General features: G+C 38.4%; 3 protein-coding genes across 4 annotated transcripts; 1 reads left to right on the forward strand and 2 right to left on the reverse strand.

Moving 5' to 3' along the window:
* Positions 1–1,635: 1,635 nt before the first annotated feature.
* LOC135646047 (pentatricopeptide repeat-containing protein At5g61990, mitochondrial-like) lies at positions 1,636–5,555 on the reverse strand. 2 transcript variants are annotated; one of them, XR_010498943.1, is made up of 2 exons: positions 2,298–5,555; positions 1,636–2,200 (listed from the first exon to the last, which is right to left on the reverse strand). XR_010498943.1 is itself a non-coding variant. In XM_065165136.1 (2 exons), the coding sequence occupies exons 1-2, from the start codon at positions 5,505–5,507 to the stop codon at positions 2,166–2,168; spliced, it is 2,835 nt and encodes a 944-aa protein (XP_065021208.1). In that variant the 5' UTR covers positions 5,508–5,555; the 3' UTR covers positions 1,636–2,165. The 2 variants fall into 2 exon arrangements, 1 of the variants encoding a protein (XP_065021208.1); XM_065165136.1 differs by having other exon boundaries at positions 2,708–5,555.
* Positions 5,556–6,508: 953 nt separating this feature from the next.
* Positions 6,509–16,290, reverse strand: LOC103994410 (aspartokinase 1, chloroplastic). Its single transcript, XM_065162693.1, has 14 exons — positions 16,075–16,290; positions 15,366–15,804; positions 15,205–15,287; positions 15,068–15,108; positions 11,409–11,563; positions 8,946–9,095; positions 8,757–8,852; positions 8,430–8,546; positions 8,032–8,151; positions 7,847–7,939; positions 7,638–7,754; positions 7,188–7,304; positions 6,964–7,026; positions 6,509–6,872 (listed from the first exon to the last, which is right to left on the reverse strand). The coding sequence occupies exons 2-14, from the start codon at positions 15,765–15,767 to the stop codon at positions 6,753–6,755; spliced, it is 1,674 nt and encodes a 557-aa protein (XP_065018765.1). The 5' UTR covers positions 15,768–15,804; positions 16,075–16,290; the 3' UTR covers positions 6,509–6,752.
* Positions 16,291–17,817: 1,527 nt separating this feature from the next.
* Positions 17,818–21,629, forward strand: LOC135645325 (pentatricopeptide repeat-containing protein At3g26782, mitochondrial-like). The gene is made up of 2 exons (XM_065163618.1): positions 17,818–18,752; positions 20,029–21,629. The coding sequence occupies exons 1-2, from the start codon at positions 17,847–17,849 to the stop codon at positions 21,070–21,072; spliced, it is 1,950 nt and encodes a 649-aa protein (XP_065019690.1). The 5' UTR covers positions 17,818–17,846; the 3' UTR covers positions 21,073–21,629.
* Positions 21,630–22,804: the final 1,175 nt, after the last annotated feature.

Genomic DNA, 22,804 nt, shown 5'->3' on the forward strand with positions numbered 1-22,804 from the left:
ATTCATCTACAAATTGATCATGTTTCAATTGCATGCTCATCCAGTCAATTAACCACAAGTTTTTCAGCTTAATTATCTTTTTTTCTTTAATTCTGTAACAGACATTCTGCATCAATGCATTTGTATTGAGCATGAAGCTCTTGTAGGAAAATGTGAGCTGTGATCTTAGTGATCGTGACAACTATGGTATTGCAGACCATATTATAAACTGTTCTTGTGGCTTATGAATGCTCTTTTATTTCTTTGTTCTCTTTAGTAGATGTGGTGATTCAGTATATTATGTCTCATGTTCCATTCGCCTCAAATATAAAAGTAGGATTTAATTAGATTCCAATTTTTTTGTCAGCAGCAGCTACTATGAAAATTGTGTAAGTTATAGGACAGTCATGTACGGATTTAGGTCGATTGAGAAAGATTTGATATATATATATATATATATATATGCTAATTAAATATCTATTTGAAATTGGATGATATTTTTAGAAAATATCTTTTTTGGGTATTTCTTTTATGGTATCTCCTTTTTGTTCAGCTAATTACCATATATTTTTAATATTTTTTTAAAATATCGCTTCAACAGTTATTATGTTTATTTGCCCATTACAAAAGCTTGTCATGTGTTTTCTCGACCATTTTATGAGCCACCCTATGGATTGATCCATATGGTGGATTGGTCCAATTGTTTATATTGTTTTGTGAGTTTTTATCCAAAAAAAATACTGAAATGTCTGTTCAAAAATACTGTATAAATTTGTAGGAATTGTTCATTTTGTTTCGAAACATTCACACCAAGCCTTTTTTTTTGGCCTATATGATTCATTCATCTGGGGAAGATCGAGCTTTGGAAACAGTGGATGGTCTTACAAATGCACAAATGTGTAGCTCCCAATCAAGGTGTATAGATTTGTAAGATGAGATTTGGAAGTCTCAAGTAAGGAAGTATATACAAGTTATAGTATAAGGTCTTGAATCCTCAAATCTAAGCTATCATATCAATTAGATTAATGTTTGGCATGTAAAATTGTAAGGTGAATTTGAATTATAAACTTAAAGTGAGTTATATCAAAATTTGTGGGATGACATTTTGGACTCCGACCTAAGGTAAGAAAGTTAGGTATATCACTACAGTATATAATGTTTTTAAGTGTAATAAAAAATAAATTAAGTATAAATCTTTAGACTTTTAAATTATAAACTTAGCACTAAGTATATATCGATGATATCCCGATTAAATCAATTTAACAGCCTGTTAATAGTAACTTGAAATCGAGCATCTTAGATTATGTGATAACATTTGACATGAAATTAATGAAGACAAACAAGGAGGCATAATTGGTAAAAAAAATAAATAAACATATTTCATCTTTTTTCCAACCTCCATTGTTTAATAGAGTTAACAGAAAGGATTAAAAGGAGAAAAGGAAGATTAACATCCCCCAGCAAAGATGGCACAGAAATTCTTCTAATAATTTGAATTTAAGTATAGGTAAGCAATAAACGAAATTACTTTGATCTGCTCAATTAATTGACCAGTGGTATGTACTTGACAAAAATCTTTCTCAAAAACACATCCACAAAATAACTAATTGTAAGTAAAAGATCAAAACTGCAAGCAAAAATGAATTGAGAGATGAGTAAACAATAAACAAAATCGCTTTGATCTGCTCAAGTAATGTACCAGCATATAGGAGACATAAACCTCATGGAAAACATACTAAAGGTACATACTCATGGGTAATGTTTTTGGAGATTATTTTTCAGATAAATAAATGTTGCATACATTGTTGTACATTGCCTGTGCCGTAGTTGAAATCTCCTCTTTCAATGTATCATATCTGGTTTCAGATGTAAGCAGCAACATTCAGTGAGTAACAATGTTGCCCTGTAAGCTAATTAAAGATAACAGCAATCCCACTGCATAAGCAGAGATCTTATGCTAATTTTATTGCCATTTTGTAAGCCAACATCAATGCTCGTTAGTGTCCAAATTACTGAAGGCATATTCGAATAGGCAATGCTTTAGAAATCCTTCCATCTTCACTAGTTCTGGAAGCTCTAATTACCATGAACAGCAAGCGATGCACACTCAGCGAGAGATCAATGCTTACTCCTCACCCATCTTCAATAGCAGGTTGTCTTGGAAAAGCAGAAAAGATGATGCATACTCAGCATCTAACATCTTCACTACCAACTTTTTCTCCTGCATTGCAATTATAATTGATGGGTTGTGAGTGATATTTGACTAGAAAAATTATAACAAAGAAGCACACGGACCAAAAGCACTAAGAAGTCTTGACCTCCAGCAAATTAGCTAGATGAATCTTTAATGTGGGTCTTGTGAGGTTAGGCTCACAGATGACTCTCAGTTATCAGTTCATTCCTGTTATCACATAATTCCTTTGATGGAAGATGATTGCCTACCGGGCAACTTCCATACTGGGCACATCTTGACCTTTGTTAGTCAGACTACTTACAGAAGCATCTATAGGGACCCAACTGTTAGATCGCATGACATTCAAAAACTGATTAGCTTCATCAGAGAATCCTGCTGCATCAAGGCTACAAACTAGCATCACACTCTGAGAATAACTGGGCTTGACACCTTTCTCTATCATTTCATTGAGCATACTCAGCGCTTCAGAAAATTTCTCACTCCTACAAAGACTCTTTAACAGTTCAACATATGTAGCGGAACTCAATTGTTTACCTTCTGCAATAATTGCATCACGAAACTTGAATGCCTCAGCCAAGTTTTCTTCTTTACAATGTACCTGAATCATCACCCCATAAGTTATTTCATCAGGATGTATACCATTTGCCATCATTTCTTCAAACAATGCTGATGCAGCTGATGTGTTTCCCATTTTGTTATGCCCATCAATAAGCGATGTATAGGTAACACAGTTTGGCTCGATATTCCTGTCCTGCATTTCCATCAATAACCGGCATGCCTCCTCCAAATGTCCTGCCTTGGCATATCCATCTATCAAGATTGTGTATGTTACATTATTAGGCATAACCTCTTTGTCCACCATCTCTTGTAGCAATTTAGTTGCTTCCTGTAGTTTTCCAAGCTTGCAGAAACCATCAACCAAGGAATTAAATGTAAAAACTGTCACGAAGCCTTTTGGCAACGCTTCACTGAACAAATGTAAAGCCCTTTCCATGTCACCAGCCTTGCAACATCCGCTAATAAGAACATTATAAACAAATTTATCAGGTGAAATTCCTCTTGAAAGCATTTGTTCATACAACACAAATGCTTCAGACATGTTTCCAGCCTTGCAGTTTCCATCAATCATTGTAGTGTATGTCACACTGGTCGGCACCAAACCCTTTGCTAAGACGCTCTTGAAATATTTTTTAGCACTGTTGATATTACCAGACTTGCAAAAACCATCAATTAGGGCATTATAAGTAACAATATTTGGCTCAACACCTCTAGCACACATTTCATCATGGAGGGTCACAGCTTTAACCATGTCGCCTGTCTTACAAAGCCCAAAGATAAGTGAACCATAAGTGTATGCATCAGGAGTCAAACCTTTCTCCTGAAGCTCTGAAAAGGCTTGGAAAGCCTCTTGGATCTTCCCACTCTTTGAGAGGCTCTGAATGAGCACACTGTATGTTTGCACATCTGGCAACACACCATGTCCCAACATGGAGTGAAAGGTGGAGAAGGCCTTTGCAACATTGTCTGATTTGCAGTAACCATCAATAAGGATTGTTAAAATGACATCATTTGGCTTTATACCTCGAGCAACCATCAGTTGCAAAAGTTCATCTGCTCCATCCATATCTCCAGACTTGCTGTGCCAGTCGATGAGAGGCCCATATGTGAACACATTTGGAGACAACCCTCGCTCTTGCATTTGAGTAAAGTATTTCTTTGCTTCTTCAAGATTTCCCGCCTTGCATAGACCCATAATGAGATAATTGTAGCAAAATGTATCTGGAGGAACGTTTATATCAGCCATCTTATCCAAAGTCTGCACTGCCTCCATTATTCTGCCTTCCTTGCACTGACCTGAAATGAGAGTGGAATAAATGACAGCATTAGGTTCCAAACCATTTTCATGCATTTCCATCAACAAGACCTCAGCCTGCCTCGATTCTCCACAAACACAAAATCCATTAATCATCACGCTGTAGGTATACAAATTAGGTAATACATTCCGAATCTTCATCTCTTCAAGCAACCTAAGCGCCTCCTGGGGACTACGCACCTTAAAATACCCCTCAATAACTAGGTTATAAGTCTGTGTCTCTGGTTTACAACCCATACGATCCATCTCCTCCAAAAGTTCATGTGCCTTATCTATGTCCCCTGCCTTACATACCCCACGAATGAGACTGTTATATGTAAACATATTGGGCTGCACTCCTGCAGCTATCATCTCATCTTTCAATTTAAAAGCCTCGTCCATTTTGCTTTCTCGCACAAACCCATCAATCAAAGAAGAGTATATAAATACATTGGGCTTTAGACCCCTCACCGATATTTCATCCAACAATTTCCTTGCTTCGATTGACTGACTGTTCTTGCATAAGCCACTAATGAGAACACTGTAAGTGTAGTTATCAGCAGCCAAGCCTTTCTTCACCATCTCCTCCTTCAACTGAAAAGCATCCCCAAGAGCCCCAACTCTGCAGAAACCACAGATTAGCGTGTTGTAAGTGACTGCACTTGGGGCACAACGTTTTTGCTCCATCTCCAAGAAGACATTTTTTGCTGCATCAACATTTCCAACCTTAAAATACGCCTCGATCAATATAGTAAAAGTGTAGACATCGTGACCCAGTTGCGCCCGTGATATGAAATCGTGCACCTTCCAGAACAAATCCATGGAATTAGCCCTCAAGAGATCCTTCAGCAGCGCATTGCAGCACCTCAAACTCGGAGCAAAGGCACCGCCTTTCATCAACAACGCCACTTCAGCGGCTTCCTTGAGCATTCCCGCCCTCTTGTACGTATCAATCAGCACGCTGAACACCGCCGAATCGGAGCGCGGGTCGCGGGAGAAGCAACCAACGATGTTGTCCAATACGGAAGGCGGCGAGGGACAGGTCTTGACCATTCGCTCGAGGAGGCCATTGGCGAGGGGGAAGAGGCCAGAATCGCAGAGGGCAACGGCGAGCACGGCGAAGGAATCAAGGGCGTGGGGGTAGACCATCTGCGACCCGGACCAGTAAAAGAAATCCAGAAGGCGCTTGGGATCGGGCGCCCGGCCGACTCTCTGACGAAGGACCGCGGAGACGGCGGCCGGGGAAAGGCGGCGGGGGATGTCGGAGGCGGCCATGGCGGCCTTCCAGTTCCCGGCGCCGAAGAGGAGAGCGGAGATCTCGCGGGCCAGATCGTCAACATCGGAGTCATGCTCGGGGGATTCCGAGGAGACGCAGAGGGGGAGGATTTGGGATCGGAGATGGGGGCTTCTCGCGTCCGACAAGGGGCTGGGGATTATTCTACGCCGGAGGAGGAGAGGGCGTGCTCGAGTGACTCGAAACATGGCGACGGCTCCCTCGCTCGCCGCTTCCGCTCGGTCCAATACATTCGGTTCGATGTGAAGCGTCTTTAGCGTGGAAACGCTTCTGTTTCGACCCATAGATGCTCGTCGAGACGGGTGGACTAGATGATTGGACAGGCGGTGGAGGCCCCATTGTGGATCCCATAAGTGCCGATGCCAGGTGGGTATGTGGCTTTACACATAGTATCTAAAAGAATCCTAAAATATTTAAATTAGCTAACATAAGTATTAAAAAAATATAAAATGACAAAATACCTAATATTTCTACTATTTAATGTTTATGAATCGTAGCAACATCAATTATTAGAATGACAGGAATTTAAGTACCATCCATGGTTCCGCAAATCAATAGTTTTGGTTTCGAAACTTAACTGGTAACTAAACTATTGGTTCTATAATCAATTGGTTCTGATTTTGATTCATATAGTTAAATTCTTTTTATTTTTGAAAAAAAAAAATATATATATATATATATATATATATATAATTATAATGAATATAATGATTAAAAGCTGGTTCAAGAAATATGAAAAGCTGGTTCATGAATGACTCTTATGAATTGCATGACCTAGAAATCAGTGAATTTAGAGAATTATCAAGAGTTATTTCATCGAGCTTCAAGATTTTTTATAATATTTTTTATAAAATTTAATTTATAGGAAGATGTTAAAGTTTTTTATTTATTTAATGAGTAGATAGAAGACCAATTTTAAAGTTCTAGATAAGATAGAAATACTTGTAATATTGAAAGTAAAAATCTTAGATAGACCCTTCCATAAATAAAGACTATTGTGATGTTGACTATACCAAAAGAAACATAAAGGTCTACGATTTTAATGATTGCAAGTTATTATACTTAATAAGATTTTTTTACATAAATATCTCTATTATTATCTTTAATTTATGATTTCCTGATGACCACCCTTTTTTAAAAGAGACAGACTCTCTAACATGCTATCAAAACAATCAGTTCTTCAATATCAAAAGCATAAATTTCAAGAGTTTTCCAATTTAATTTTAACTTCAAAATCAAAGCATTTGATAAGTGCAATGAAAAGATACAGTACATTTTAAATTTAGTGGTTCGATTCTAAAGAATGCGTGGCTGTTGGCCGCTGGTGATAACATGAAAGTTGGATGCTCTCCTGAAGATTGGGTTAGTAGGAAGGCACCATAAGTTAATTTGGATGAATCGGACATCAAAAGGCCACTGCATACAGCATAACATCAGTTTACACTGGCGGCTTCCTCTACTTCTGACAGGAAGCCATTGTCAAAGAATGACGAGTGCAAAGCTCTGATGCACTGCTGTGCTTCGCTATCATGAACTACCAAGGAAATGTTAACCTGTAGGGTAAAGGTAATGAGAAAACAAGCATCACATTTGGAACACTTTTGTTGGATTATGAAGAAGCATAATCGAGTTATTAGAAAGTACCTTCGATGCTCCCTGGGAGATCATTTGGACATTCACTCCATTCTTGCGAAGAACATTGAATGCCTGAAGACCAAATTCGCTTAATTAGTCTCTGTTGCCAGCATGATGCGGTCGCTAAACATAATTACCGACCACCAGGAAAATGTGGGTAAATAGTCCATAAAATGGTAAAAGGAGAGGACAAAAAGAAGAAATTCTGTTTTAGTTAATAAGTGAGATCAAACCTTTTCTAGGATTAAAGATGATCTCTGCACATTTCCAATAAGAGAGATTATTGATCTGTGCTGAAGGAGATGAACAACAGCAATCTTCTCCAGCTCCTCAACTACATGATCAAGTTCCTACATTTGATTGTTCAAGATGGATTAGTTGAGCAAGATATCAAACAAATATAGTGTCCTTGATACAAAAAATTACAACCAAGTATTCCGTTATGGCTAGCTTTTTGAAGAAACAACGGAGTATCCTTTTGACACCTTTCTCAATCTGAAAAACTTAACTTGTTCATATGCTCAAGTCACCATAACTTAAGTGAGGCTAAACTTAAGCCAGCAAATTGTGCATTTTTATGTTCAGCAGGCACATGCATATACTCTGCAATAGAGACCATCTCTGTTTTTTCGTTTAACATAAGTGAAGGTTTGAGTGGAAAATCATAATGATTCAGCTCAGACCTGCTGGATTAATTCTCTATTCCAGAGTTTTGATGGATCCAGTGTCAAAGAGATGCTAACTTCACTTGTTGCGACACAGTCAACAGAAATGCCCAAGTCCTCAAATATAGAGAAAACCTGGGGAATACACACACAAAAGGGGAAGTAACAAACTATAATTTTACAAGTAACAGATTACACCACCAAGACTGAAATGATCACCAGTCTACCTTTGCAAGAAAACCATACTGTCCAAGCATTCGAGTGCTCACAATATCCAACATGGTAACATTTGACTTCAACACGATGCTGGTTAGTACAACCTGGATTATCCACAAAAAACGTTTATGACAAAGCTAGGAGCAATATCACTTCTACAAAAGAATAAATATAAACATAGTATTTCATTATAGACCTTGCTCATATCTCTTGCTTTAGTGATGACAGTTCCAGGAGCTTGAGGGTTATAAGAATTCTTGACCCTAACAGGTATATCACCTTCTCTGGCAGGCCGCATTGACTGGGGATGCAACACCTGAACTTGGAAAATAGCTTATAGTGTCAAATGAATAAACCAAGAAGCAGAACTTATATGAAGAGTCTACAGTCGCTACACTTGCAATTTAAAAGAGGCACCATAACATAGAACTGAATTTGTAATAAAAAACTCTAAATGTAGGTCTAGTGCTACACGGTGAAATCCAAATCCATAAGAACTGCTACAAGTGTGAAGCTGAGTATCGATTTTTGCATCCTTCAAGTTCTGCAAATTTCCAAAGAAACTTCTGTTGCAAACAAACAAATAAGTCATACCTGTGCTCCAAAATAAGCGAGTTCAGCTGCCTCTTCAAATGTTAAATGAGGAACCGGCTTTGCGTTTGGACATATATTAGGATCACAAGTTAAAACACCATCAACATCTTTCCAAACCTGTTGCAGATGTATTAATAATATTAGTCTGATACACTGCAGATGGCCAACAGCATCTGAGGTTACATGGATAATGCAAATAGCCAAAGTAGTACAAGAATGGCAGAAAACCTAAAATAAACTTCAGTAGAGTGTGTTGTCTGTGAAGTAGGTAAAGTAGAATACAGCATCCCAACAATATGCTCAAACACTTCAATACTTCAAACTGACCTGAATTTCACGTAAGCCCAAAGCTTTACCTATAGTTGTTGCAGTTAAGTCGCTTCCACCTCTGCCTAAGGTAGTTACAGCACCGGATTTCCAACCCTTTAACCGTAGAAATATCATCAGACCTTTAATCTCAGTTACACAATTATGTCAGCACTACAAAATGCATGATGTTGAGCTTGTAGCTACAACCTTTCCAAGGAAACCAGTGATTATAGGAATCGCAGGATCATTAGTCCAATCGCCATGCAACCTCTTTGCAACAGCAGGATAAGTTGCTTCCAAGATGTCAGCATTTGTAAAGTCATCTGTGGTAATAAAACCAATCTCAAATGCATCATACTGCAAAAGACACAAAAGCCACATAAGTAGCTCCTCTATTGATCAGAAGCAAATTGCAAATATAGAAATTAATTATCATGAAGTTGCTTCCAAGACGTTAGCATTTGTAAAGTCATATATGATTCTGTGGTAATAAAACCAGTCTCAAATGCATCATACTACAAAAGACGCAAAAGCCACATAAGTAGCTCCTCTATTGATCAGAAACAAATTGCAAATATAGGACTAGATGAAATAGATTAGATCTCTTATCTCTAACTTATCACATACTTCATGAAGCAAAGTCACATCTCAAAATTAAACTCCCAAAAATGAATTGTTGTACTGACAGGAATAATTTATGCCATAACATCCTGGAACCTCTTTATAGACAGGATTTTAGCATAAACAGATACCAAACTGGCAGAAAATTCAGTGGCAGTTCATAAGTTTAAATATAACCATATGGAAAAAAATCATTAGATTTTCCTTCAATAGTTTGGAGCTATCAAACCATTTCTCTTTGCATGCAAGAATTTCAATCAGGTTCCTGGCTTTCTTGGTAACTTACACGAATATCTTTGACTCTTAATATTTCAAATATTATATTTGGAAGACTAAATGATTGTGGAAATTATTGCGATGTGACCTTTAATTTACTAGTGCATTAAATATCAATGACACTCATTTATGCTCCACTTTTCAGACACGTAACTGGTAACTGGTTGCTCAAGGGCTGGGTGAGCTTAAACAGTTAAGGAATGTCTTGCAACAAAATGTTAGGTTCTATCAAAATCTCTCTTGAAATAAGATTTAACATTGTAACAAAGTGATGGCTCCTAGATGCTGAATTAGTGGTGTAGATGTAAGCCGGAAGAATGAGGCACTCTGGCTTAGGCTCTTTGTACAACCATCGGAGGGGAACCTTTACATGGTACACCCACCTCTCTTCATAGTCGAACCCAACTTGGGAAGCAAAGGTCTCGGAGTTGAGGAAGGAGTTCAGAAAGACAGAAAGAAGCCTTGGAGTGCCTGAAGAGGTCAAGACCAAGCAAAGGCAATCTCGAGAGGAGAAAGAGAATGGCTAGTATCGGTGCTAAGCACCTCTTCAAATAAAGCAAGTAGAAAAACTCTAACCTAGCCTGCTTTCCAGGTGTCAGTATAGCCAACCAACCCTGTTCATAGAAAGACAAAAGTTCTGTATGCTAAGACTAATTAGCTTCCGCTTCCTCTCCTCTTCTTGGCCTTCAGTCTAGTCTCCATTTGCCGTCAACTTGTAGAAAGAGAATCATTCCCTCCTTTAAGTTCAGTAAGAAAAGTCATGGAAAGTGTGGATGAATAAAGAAAGACTTTCTCCTACCCTAGCTAGGAAGATAGAATCTAACGGAAGATTCTGTAAGTAGATCAATTCAATTCGATGATTTGAATCTGAGCCTCTGAGGTCAGGAAGGAGGAATCCAATACCAACTTGCTTAAAGAATCAAACTCTTCCTTCGATAGGAAAGTCCCATTGCTCGCCAAAAGCCCTATCTAAGTCAAACTGCGGTAAGCTTATTCTACTTGCTTGGGATTTCTAAAAGTCTTCCAGTTAGCGTAGTTACTAGAGCCCATGGCAGGAGATGCAGTTCATGAAGTGATCCAATGTAGAATTTGACTTGAATGTAAATGCTAAAAGCCATCCGTTAAATGGTCTTCTACTAACTATACACCAATAAGTAAATATCCAACTAATTTTAGGAAGACCGGATACATTTAGGTTAGCAGAATATCCAATGCAGGTGTAATATTAAAAGGTAAAACTTCACAAAATATCCAATCAAAAGTAAGCAGTGAGTTTGTTAGAATAATTCAATATGACCTTGTAACTGTAACAACCATAAAGACTAGTTTAATAACAACAACAACCCAAAGACTAACAGCACATGTTAAAAGAAACAAAGAACAGATCAGGCAATCAGTCAAAACGATCAGCTAAAGCATCTCTTTTACCTTTTGCCTAAAAAAGTATGTTTATTATCTTTATACAAATCATGATTTGTCTTACCGGTCCATAACGGTGTACTGACCGGTCATAGGTACGATACATACCGAGTCATACTAACACATGGTACATTGAGATGTACCAATATATACCGCTCATACCGAGCAATACATTGTGGTACGACGAACCTTGATACAAATGAAACAATATTAGCAAGAATATGCCTGGATGAACAAAGGTCAACCGACTATTAACAATCATTTTCAACTTACAAGAAAGTGTGCTCAGTTACTATAATTCCCTGAGCTTATATTCATTTCATATGAAATATTAAAGGGTGTGACTTATGATACCTGTCGTGCTTTAGTACCAATTTTGTTTAAATATGCTGCAAAAATTCTTGTAGACATGCATTCACCAAAGGAAACTAGATAGTCCCTTGTACGAGGTGTTAGCTCTTTCATCATGGCAATGCCTTTCAGAAGCTGCTCTAACTCAACCAGAATATCTGCACATTGTGGCATACAAAGCTATAAACATATAGAGCCAAGAAATAGTAATAAGAATGTTCTTGTCACTGATCAAGTGTCATGACATCGGTTCAAATTGTCACCCATGGGCTTAATGAAAATGACACCAACGGTTCCCTACCTCCAACAGAAACTACAGCATTTAGTGGACCATAATCTAGCAAAATCATTAACCATCACAGGAGACATCTCAAGCAACAAAAATCATATACAAAAAGGAAAATGATACAACCATCAAATAAACAAACAAAAAAATAATGACAAAAATCATGATTTGATTCAGATAATCAACTGATCCTGGTTGGACAAAATCTGGAACACCAGTTTATTTGGGATGCACCAACCCAAAGTATTCGTGCTGACTAAGATAATCCATGTGAGGTTATCCTGATCACCCAAGTCGATTCAAATCCATCCTAAAATATCTAATAAGATTAAGAAGAAAACTTTAAGCTGACACAATTATATGAACAAAAAATAACCTTAGCTTAAAACCATAACATTCCTAATGCCTTCCCACTTAAAAAAGGACCTCAAAACCTCTGCACACAGATAATTTTGAGTGTTCTCTCCTTATTTTTTGCTTTTTTTGCTTCCAGGATTAAAGTACCTCAAATTTTATATAGAAACCTACTAAGAGATAGTTGTTTTTCACTTATCCCACTGTGGCTTAATTAGTGACTTACCACAAGAGGCCTGAGTTTGCCATGTTAAATACTCTGCTATCCACTAGTGTTATGAATGAGTAGTGATATCCTCTGTTAGGAATATACAAATACTTAAAACTAAATGGGTATAAAGGTAATTTTAGAATAAGACCCAAATAAAGGTTTTCTTTTCACAATTTCTTTCCAAATTCCTACTCCCTCATTGTTGTCTTCCTCCTCTTCCCCTACCTAACCTCCCACTACTACTCTTACTCTCCCCACTCTTCTCACTCGCTTTCTCTCCCTCTTCCTTATGATTCAACTTCCCCTTCCCTCCCCCTCTTTGTATCTCTCTTTCTTTCGGCACCCCTCTATCTCTTTCTCTCCCGATAGCCCCCCTTCCCTCCTCTCTTCTATGCCTCTCTCTTTATCCTGACAACCCCACCTCCTCCACTCCTTACCATCGTTAGCCCCTGCTATTGTCAGCCCCCAATGCTGCCTTCCCCTACTCTTAACCACCATCCATTGGCCTTCCCTTACTCTTTGTTGAGCTCCTCTTGTTATCAACTCCCTCCCTAGCACAATTGTGTTAATTGTTGTTAACAATATTACAAGTTAATTCTTATTAATAATAGTTTATCAATTATATTAATTATCAAATTTATTACTGCTAAAGTTTTAAATTCACTATAGTTTTAGGATCATGATTTTTTTATTTGTCCCTTTAGTTTTAGGATCCTGAATTTTGAATTATATCAATTCTTCTTTTGTTTTGACATTTTTGTTATTAGATTTGGATAATTTAACACTTAATGCTTTCTGATTAAATGAATGTAATTTTATGTTTGAGTGGTGATATTTTGAATATGAAATGATATGGAACTCATTGATTATCTAATTTTTATTTTAATAATTATCTTTCTCTCTAATTATTTTTTATATAATTCTTATATTAGTGAGTGCGTTGCTTCACTCAAGCAAGCGCCTAACGTCTTCAGTGTTTTGGAACCTTGCACCTTTTATAACACTTTGTCATATTTCTTCTAGTTCGAGTTAGAGATGGACACTTACATATTATTTAAAATTGGAATAAGCATACAATCTTGACACTTATCTTTATTGAATGATATGTACATAAAAAAAGATCAACATATTATGCACTTCAAAAGGTGAAGCACAAGCAACAGATTCAAGAATTACAACATAATATACCATATTGTATTGAAGAATATTATACCAAGAATTTAAATCTCCATGTGGTACCAATTAAGCTAAGTACGATACCAATATGATAGACAATATAGCAGCCAGCATGTCACTATTCATTAAAAAAATATATATCTATCTACATGGACTGATACTAGTCTGATAGATACCAGTCAATACATACTATTCCGACCAGTATTTGTTTTCTTGATTGATACTTCAAATTTTTCTTCTTATTACATTAGTAACACACCAGGGCATACTATACTGATATCTCAGTGCATTTTGTGATAGGGACTAGTATGCATGAGATTTGATTTATTGGGGTGTATAAGCAAATTGGCATTCCTGAAAATCAGTTATGCAATTTGGATTTACAACACATTATTTATTGGCTCCTTAAAAGGTTGGAAAGATCAAGTACAAGACAATTTAGATCAACCAAAATTAATTAACATAATTGAATAATCATGTAAGGACCTAATTTTTTTTAAGTCCGTTTAGGCTTGACATGTGAATGCCACTTGAGTGTATGGTGCAAAGCTCAAATAAAGAACGGGTTTTGGAAAAAAAATTTTAATTAAACACTGGGAAAACAGGTTTTGGACAAATATTTTTAGTTAAACACTGGTAAAGAGGGGCAGATATAGGATTTGAACTCATGACCCGATCTAAAAAGGACATGAGTTCGAATCTTATATTTGCCCCTCTTTCCCAGTGTTTAATTAAAAATATTCATGCAATATCCATTTATTTGATATTCCATCAGACACTCAGGTTACAAACTTAAAGCCTAACCGACTTGCTTATGAGACGGATGATACTTTCCTATAGATTAAAGCTTTTGCTTGTAATGGCAATGATAAAAAATTTAAGATGGCATATATTGGGCTCTCTCACAAGCAAGCTGATTAGTCTTGATGTGTGAATGGAACATGATGTATGGTGCAAGCACAAAGGAAAATGGGTACTGTACAAATATCTTTATCTTTAATTAAACACCGGAAAAAGGGACAAATATAGGATTCGAATTCATCATACATTATGATATCATCTTAACTTTTTCATCAATACCATTACATCTAAGAACTTAAGTTGATTATATGCTTTAACATGTTCTCATGCAAACTAGTTTCTGAATTCAATAAACCATCATTCAAAACTGCAGGCACTAGAAATTTGTGTTTCCTGCAACTAAAAATCCAAATGAATAGCACAATTATCAAATTGCTCAACTAGCACCAACTTTTAGTTGATTGATCATTACAATTATATATAGTACATGGAATACTGTAGTTGATTCAGACATGGATAGCCATGAACTAATTACCCAACTCACCCCATGAACTAATTACCCAACTCACCCGATAATTACACTGCATTATTGTTGGGCATATCACAATGTTGGTCACCAACTTTCCATTATAAAATTATTATTATTAGCATAATTGTATAAGATCTTTTATAAAATTGACACTACTAGCATAATTACATCAGGCCTTTTTACATGACAAGATTATACTTGATGATGCACTGCATAAACTGATATTAGAGATGGCATAAACTTCCTTATAAACCAAAAAGGAGGAACCAAATAGTCTATACACGATAGTGATAAACAGAACTCACCAGAAATAATTGAACTCTCAAGCCCGAGTTCATCAATTGTCCTGAACCATTAAAACAAGAAAACTCATTGCAACAACAGTTCAAGAACAATCAAAAGAACAACTATAAGCTGGAGAAAATATTAAAAGAATTCATACTTGAGATGCAACTCTTTCACAAAGCTTAATTCATGCAATTCAGATACATTAGAAACACCACAGCAGACCGCCTTTGCTCCAGCCTATTAGCAAACATAGACTACACTAAGAAATTCATCCAAGGCTGAAGTCAAAAGATAAGAAAAAAATGGGCATATTACCAGCAAAAGATTGTTTGTCGTCTTGCCCATGGCGGAGAGCACGATCGCTGGTCGTTCTTCCGGAAAGCTAAGAATGAGGTCCGCAACCTCTTTCATCCTCTCAGCTGATGCCACCGATGACCCACCAAACTTCATCACGATGCTGAGCTGCTCAACATTACTATCAGCCCCTTGCCTCAAGACAGCATCTTTCTCCACAACGGCAGAAACCCTTCTCTCGCAGCACACCTTCAAAGCTCTCCTCTTTCCGCAGATCCCCTCCCTCTTCCTACAGAATGACCTCGACGACAACGCAAAACTGACCTTACTCTGGAAGCTCGTTGAGAAAGCAAGAGAAGTCGACGAGTCCAATTTAACCACACCGCAACAGGACCCGCCACCAAACTGCGCAACTACCGCCATTGCTGGGATCAAAAGTGAGATTTTTTTTTCCCCAATCCTGCATCAAAAATCAAGTTAAGATAATCCATGACATGATTCTAATATTAAAATGCACATTTTTAATTCATCCCATTTCCGATTCAAAGATCGAAACCCAGAAATGGACCCAAAACTTGAAAAAAAAACAAAAAAAAAAAAGGAAAATCTCCACAAAAACGAGTCACGAATTGAAAGCTTCATCAGAAAGTAATAGCAAAGTAAGGCCTAATTCGTCACAACGGGCAAGATCGGGGAGGACGGAAAACATCACGAGAGGCGCTAACCATACCTCTGGAGCCTAAATGGGGGAAAGCGAGCAGACAAAAAGGGGTTCTGGACCAGGGATTCAATCTGTTGTTATTCTCCCTCTCTTCTCCTCGCGCTTCCTCCGATGACGAGGAAGACGATGAGGCAGAGAGAGGGAGCGAGGAGAGCGAACGCGGCGGCGGAACTGGGAGATGGGCGGGACATGAATATAGAGAAGAGAGAGGCGAACGACGCGGCCGCTTGTTTTCGGAAACGACGGTCGAGATCAGAGTCAAGAGGTGAGGGTCCACAAATCGAAGCGGGATGTGACGGCTTGATGCGGTTAGCCGCACCGCGAGTAAGCAGATCGAAACGTGTAACGGGAATTTGGCGTGCTGAGGGACGGTTTCCGTGCATGGGGCAGAAGTCCCGTCACCTCCAGCGAAGCACCGACGCTGCGTATGGGTGTTTCACAACCAAAAAAAGGCAGCACCCACACGCTACGTCTTCGACGAGGTTGGTCATCGCGAAGTCACCATAGCTGGTGATTTTGGTCAACATCGTCGGTCAGGAAGGTATGCTGGTCAAACCTGAGAATTATCATTGATTTTAAAATGTTTTATTTTTTACACAATAAAAGACAAGAAATCCAAAATAATGATTATTAATCAAGTAGAATAAAGAGAAATCGCCAATTTATTTTTCACTTATTCCGAATCACTCTGATCTAATCGGACCATCAACTATTTTTGAATCCGATCGAGTTGATCCGTTAGATTCCAAATTTTTGATATTTCCGATCCAATAATAGAAGTGAATTAGTCCCGATGTTTTATTGAAGTGAATTGGTCAAATTGATCAGTCTATAGGGATGACCAGCATACCTATATATATATATATATATATATATATATATATATATACCTCTGTTTGCCACCGTAAGTTCATAGCTTATTTTAGAAACTCATTATAATATTAAAAATTCTGAAGTATTTTAGATATTTTAATACGTTTAATATAAATAAAGTAATGTTAATCATTACAAAAGTGCTTAACATAGTTTTTTCTAGACGCATGTTATCAAAGTGCTCCACATATATATGCTGTAGTCTTTGCGTTACTAGGAAGTGGAAGATATAAAAGGAGAGGGTGATACGGTTGATTAGCCAAAGGGTTAAATGCTATATTTTAAGCGAGAGGCTAACATATTTATAATTTATTGGTGTTCGCCATGATTTCCACCACCAATCACATGTGGGTAATATTTAAATGATAATTATGATAGTGATTCCTCGTTGCTCATGTTATTCATACATGTTCATATCTGACCATAGATTAGAAATTATTAGACGCCATCGACCACAACAATCTCAATATCGAATTATATATATATATATATATATATATATATATATATATATATATATATATATATATCATATTAAAAAAACATTAATTATAATAACCTATTGTACACAGCACATATAGGCCCTTTTGGTGCCACCTTTTCGACGTCGGTTGTTACTCCATCCTTCTGAACTATTTCTGATATTATAGAATCACAACATAAAACGATCACAAGCATAACCACGTATGCATACGAGAGCAAGGAATTTGATCTGAACCAACTCATCATGGACCCGATTGAACTCGAGTTCGGTCCAACCCGAAGTTGGATGGTGTTGGATTTTGTCTTGGTTCGGATCGAGATCTTGGGTTGGGTTATCTGCTGCTAATTCGAAGTCACGTGCCCAACGAGTGCCGACAGGGAATATAACGGCAAGCAGAGTCCAGCCACGCGGGGATCCACATGGAATGAGGCTCCGCTCGCCCGCCACACTACTACTCTCCAATGCGTTCTCGTCCTCCGCCCCCACCGCCACCCTCGCCGCCCACTTTGGTCGCCACGTCGACACCACCTCCGTCGCTTCATGGAACGCCGCCATCGCCGACCTCGCCCGTGCCGGGGACTTCGTCGACGCCCTTCGCGCCTTCGCATCCCTCCGCCGCCTACGCCTCCGCCCCGACCGTTCCTCCTTTCCCCCGGCCCTCAAGTCCGCCGCCGCCCTCGCTTCGCTCCCCTCCGGCCGACAGCTTCACCTCTTCGCCCTTCGCCTCGGCCTCCTCCCGGACCTATTCGTCGCCTCCTCCCTCGTCGACATGTACGCCAAGTGCCGCGAGCTGTCCGACGCCCGCCGGGCCTTCGACGAGTCCCCCCACCGCAATGCCGTTCTATGGACCGCCATGGTCGCGGGATACGTCTGGAATGACGCTCCCGAGGACGCCATCTTCTTGTTTAAGGACTTCCTTGCTGATGAAGGCGGGGCGGGCATCGACTCCGTGGCGGCTGTGGCAGTGCTCTCTGCATGCTCGAGGGTTTCTGGTAAGAAGGTTGCCCAAGGGATCCACGGGCTCGTGATGAAGGTTGGGTTGGAAATGGATGTGGGAGTGGGGAACACACTGACGGACGCCTATGCTAAAGGAGGAGACTTGAGTTTGGGGCGGAAGGTATTTGAGGGAATGGCCGCAAGAGATGTTGTATCTTGGAATTCAATGATTGCGTTGTATGCTCAAAATGGGCTCTCGGCAGAGGCATTGGAGCTATATACTAAGATGTTGACTAATGGAAGCATTCAACATAATGCTGTGACGCTCTCCGCAGTGCTGCTGGCGTGTGCACATGCAGGAGCATTGCAAATAGGAAAGTGCATTCATAACCAGGTGAGTCTTATGACCTGATAGGTATAATTTCTGCCATTGTTGATGCTCATCTTCTAAAAGGTAAAGAAAAGGGTCTCTTTATGCTACTGTTAGCAAATGTTATTTGGTGATTATATAATTTACATTCTGGTCATCATAATCACTAGCATGAAGGGTAGCTTGAAATATGAATTGTTCAAACCAAAGAAGAATAAATGAAAGGATATTGACAGGATGGTAACAAAGGAAATTTGCTGAAATAGGCTACAACCCTTACTTATAGACAACAACAAACAACAACAAATAGCCATTGAAATCTATTTTGGGTCGGCTACATGAATCTTTTTCGTCATTGAGATCTATAGAGAGTCATATTTTTAGTTAATTAAAAGTATTTATATCTTTATTTATAATTTATAGTAAGGTATTCCTAGGTCTCTCTCTATTTATGTCCATACCATCTTAAACGATTCTTCCTTATTTTATCTATATCGAAACATATTTAGTTGTTCATGAATAAAAATTTTTTTCCTATATTTCCTAATAACTCTGTACATCCACCTCAATATTCTCTTCTCACATCTCAGTAACATAGACCTTTTCTTTAGGCTGAAAAATACATCACCTTATCTATTTGAACTATGGTATGAAAAATACATTACCTTATTATTCCAAAAAAGTGTCACGATGACCTACTTGAAGCGAGATGACCATAGCTTGTGCAAAAATTGTCATTTGTTTTCTTGGGCTCAAGTTCAAAACCTCAATATTCTGGGCATTCAGCTGTTTTGGATCTTCTGTCACTAATTGTTTTACTTCCAAATCCTCTAATCGGTTCAGCTCTGCAAACTGAGTTGGAAACTTTCAGCAAAATTTGAAGTTTTCCTAATGGTATTGTGACAAGTTGATTTATCACCACTTGGCCTGGATGCTCTTGGTAGCATTGATACAATTTAGTTTTCTTGAAACTAAAATGCTACTGTTTCTTCCAAAATAAATTTGAATTTCGTCAATTTATATCATCAGAAAAAATCATACGAATTTTATGGTTTGCCTTAAAATCTGCTGGATATTTTAAGGCAAAATAATCATTCATGTGGACATAATTTATGTAGGGCGTGGGAACATATATGCAAATGTTGTCCTAGTTGAGGCAGGCTTGCAATGCCAGAATGTTCAAAATAGCCTTTCTTTTACTTGAGACCAGTATGTCATGCATCGACAATGTAGGCTTATGGTTTGTATGCTCTTGGATATATAATATTATTATTGCTATGCTAATCATGGCTTCTGTCAGGTGGTCAGGATGGGCTTGGAGAAAGATGTGTATGTGGGCACATCAGTGGTTGACATGTACTGCAAATGTGGGAGAGTGAGGATGGCAAAGAAAGCCTTTGACCGCATGAAGGAAAAGAATATCTTATCATGGTCTGCCATGGTTGCCGGTTATGGCATGCATGGTCACGGACAAGAGGCTCTGAAGGTTTTTCATGAAATGACGAGGTCAGGAGAGAAGCCAAATTACATAACCTTTGTTTCTGTCTTGGCAGCTTGCAGTCATGCAGGGCTTGTGAACGAAGGCAGATATTGGTTGGATGCAATGAAAAGAAAGTTCAATATTGAACCTGGTGTGGAGCATTATGGATGCATGGTAGACCTTCTTGGACGAGCAGGTTGTCTTAATGAAGCTTACAGATTGATCAAGGACATGAAAGTCAAGCCTGATTTTGTCGTCTGGGGTGCCCTTCTTAGTGCATGTAGGATTCATAAGAATGTCGAGCTAGGAGAGATTTCTGCTAGGAAACTGTTTGAGCTGGATCCAAAGAACTGCGGCTACTATGTTTTGCTCTCTAATATTTATGCAGATGCTGGAAGGTGGAATGATGTTCAGAGGCTGAGAGTTATAATTAAGAACAAAGGGCTGGTAAAGCCACCAGGGTATAGTTCAGTGGAATTTAAAGGTAGGGTTCATGTATTTCTAGTTGGGGATAAAAAGCACCCACAACATATAGAGATCTATAATTATTTGGAAAAGCTGAGAGTTAGGATGCTGGAAGCTGGTTATGTCCCAGATACAGGATCAGTTCTCCATGACGTAGATGAAGAAGAAAAAGAAACAGTATTACGTGTTCACAGCGAAAAGCTGGCTCTCGCTTTTGCAATTATTAACACAGCTCCTGGAACGACGATCCACATCATCAAGAATCTTCGGGTTTGTGGTGACTGTCACAGTGCAATCAAGCTGATCACAAAGCTTGTACAACGGGAGATTGTTGTTAGAGACTCTCACCGGTTCCATCATTTCAGAGATGGGTCCTGTTCTTGTGGGGATTATTGGTGACAGTATCTAATTAGAAAATGCATTATGTGCTTCTCCAATTTGTGTTCAAACCACTTCTGCTCAATTAGGAAAAGGTTAATAATGCCGCACTCTGAACAACCAGGGGAAGGAATCAAGCCTTTAAATAAATGTTCAGTTTTTAAACTCTGCTTACTTCAGTGGGTATTCCTGTTGATGCTGCTAAGTGGAGCTAATTTGTTTCTGGTTGCTGAAAACTGGAATTCTGAATATTCTACATATGTATTCTGCTGACTGGAAGTGGCTCAGATAGCACATGTTCAAGTCAGAACTCGATGAACAGAGGCTGAGATTCTTGATATTCCTGAATGCAAATTCTATTTTATCCTATCCAGCTTCGACTGTAAGGAAAAATGGACTATTTTTTTTTTTTTGTGTAACTTTAGATAGAAATGTGTTTCCTTCATTTATATGAGATGACTAAGCATAGGTGAGGATCAGATTGGTTCTTTGTGTACTCTTACACCCACATTATTTATCAGAGATACGACATTGTTATAATGACTGAATCTGAGGATTTTCACCTCTTAGGTTGTGTCAAAAGAAATAGATATGATTAACTACTAGTTCTATCCCTATCTGCTCTATTGGAGTTATATCAGTGTTAAGCTTCATATTGAGTTTCATGATTTAGCAGATGCCCAGATTAAAAGACCTTTATGCAACAATTGTGTCTCTATCTTAATGCCTAGAATTGGTAATATGGATGGTGATTCAGGGGAGTGTGAAGAGCTCATGGAAGCATGCTTGATGTTTGTCATTTCCAAGTGTACAAGTCCAAGTGTTTGCCGATATCAAGAGATAATCTTAGTTCTGTGATTGTTAGTCGAAAACCATGGATTTACATGTTGCAATTTGTCAAGCCATCTTTCACTGTTGTTTGTGCCTTACTGTATCTAAAAGGGGGACAAAAAAAAAAGAAAAAAAGAAGCCCTGCTATATGCAGAATAAAATTACAAAAATATGTAGCATCTGTTGTGAGCATAAATAGAAGTGTCTCAAAATGCAGTTATTATTTGACAGTTTAGTGTCTTTTCTGGAATCTACATTACCAAATAAATCCCTTCATGATTCCTTGCCCTAGTACCAGTCACACCTGCTATCAATCCTTCATCAACACACACCAGCAATCACCAAGAATCAGGATTTTAGTGCTACGGCACATAGATAACTAGATTTGCTCTTGAGCTAAAATCCAAACATGTCCCATCCATTTTGCCACTATATCCATGATAGATAGTGTCATGAGTCAACAGAAGGCCAGACATTAAATGTCTTCATCTTGTCTCGTAGAGAAGTATCGACATCCATAGAGTACAATGCTAGGCATTGTCGTCATTAGTGACAAACTAAGCCTTAAATTGCACCAAGAAGACAAAGGCACATTCTGTTCACTTAGAAGAGGTCTGTCTAATTGGGTTCTGAACAATTAGAAAGAGAGAGTTACGAACCAAAATATATGCCAATATTTCCAGTTAAATCAAGAACACTCAAATCTCTTTTTTTTTGTCTTTTACAGCAAATTTTTCGGTCTATTATCGATCAATGATAAGACAACCAATGGGAATCAGATTAGGAATACAAAACACAAGAAGTGCCAAAGTACAACCAGGTCACTCACCATTGGCATCATCAAATTATTTAGGTAAACTCTGGTTTGAAGGGGAAGGGGTCCATAGACATGGCTGAGAGTCCCGTGACACCCCTGTGTACT

This window comes from Musa acuminata, chromosome BXJ3-8 (genome assembly GCF_036884655.1).
Source record: "Musa acuminata AAA Group cultivar baxijiao chromosome BXJ3-8, Cavendish_Baxijiao_AAA, whole genome shotgun sequence".
In the NCBI taxonomy this organism is placed as follows: Eukaryota; Viridiplantae; Streptophyta; class Magnoliopsida; order Zingiberales; family Musaceae; genus Musa; species Musa acuminata.

Excerpts from the sequence above, each read along its gene's own strand:
- LOC135646047 (XM_065165136.1), bottom strand. The coding sequence starts at position 5,507 with ATGTTTCGAGTCACTCGAGCACGCCCTCTCCTCCTCCGGCGTAGAATA. Across the intron at positions 2,201-2,707 it reads TGATGCAATTATTGCAGAAG|GAGAAAAAGTTGGTAGTGAA; the intron begins GTAAACAATTGA and ends ATTGCAATGCAG.
- LOC103994410 (XM_065162693.1), bottom strand. The coding sequence starts at position 15,767 with ATGGCGGTAGTTGCGCAGTTTGGTGGCGGGTCCTGTTGCGGTGTGGTT. Across the intron at positions 9,096-11,408 it reads TTGGTACTAAAGCACGACAG|TATGATGCATTTGAGATTGG; the intron begins GTATCATAAGTC and ends TGTCTTTTGCAG. Across the intron at positions 8,853-8,945 it reads TCACTGGTTTCCTTGGAAAG|GGTTGGAAATCCGGTGCTGT; the intron begins GTTGTAGCTACA and ends CTACGGTTAAAG.
- LOC135645325 (XM_065163618.1), top strand. The coding sequence starts at position 17,847 with ATGAGGCTCCGCTCGCCCGCCACACTACTACTCTCCAATGCGTTCTCG. Across the intron at positions 18,753-20,028 it reads GAAAGTGCATTCATAACCAG|GTGGTCAGGATGGGCTTGGA; the intron begins GTGAGTCTTATG and ends GGCTTCTGTCAG.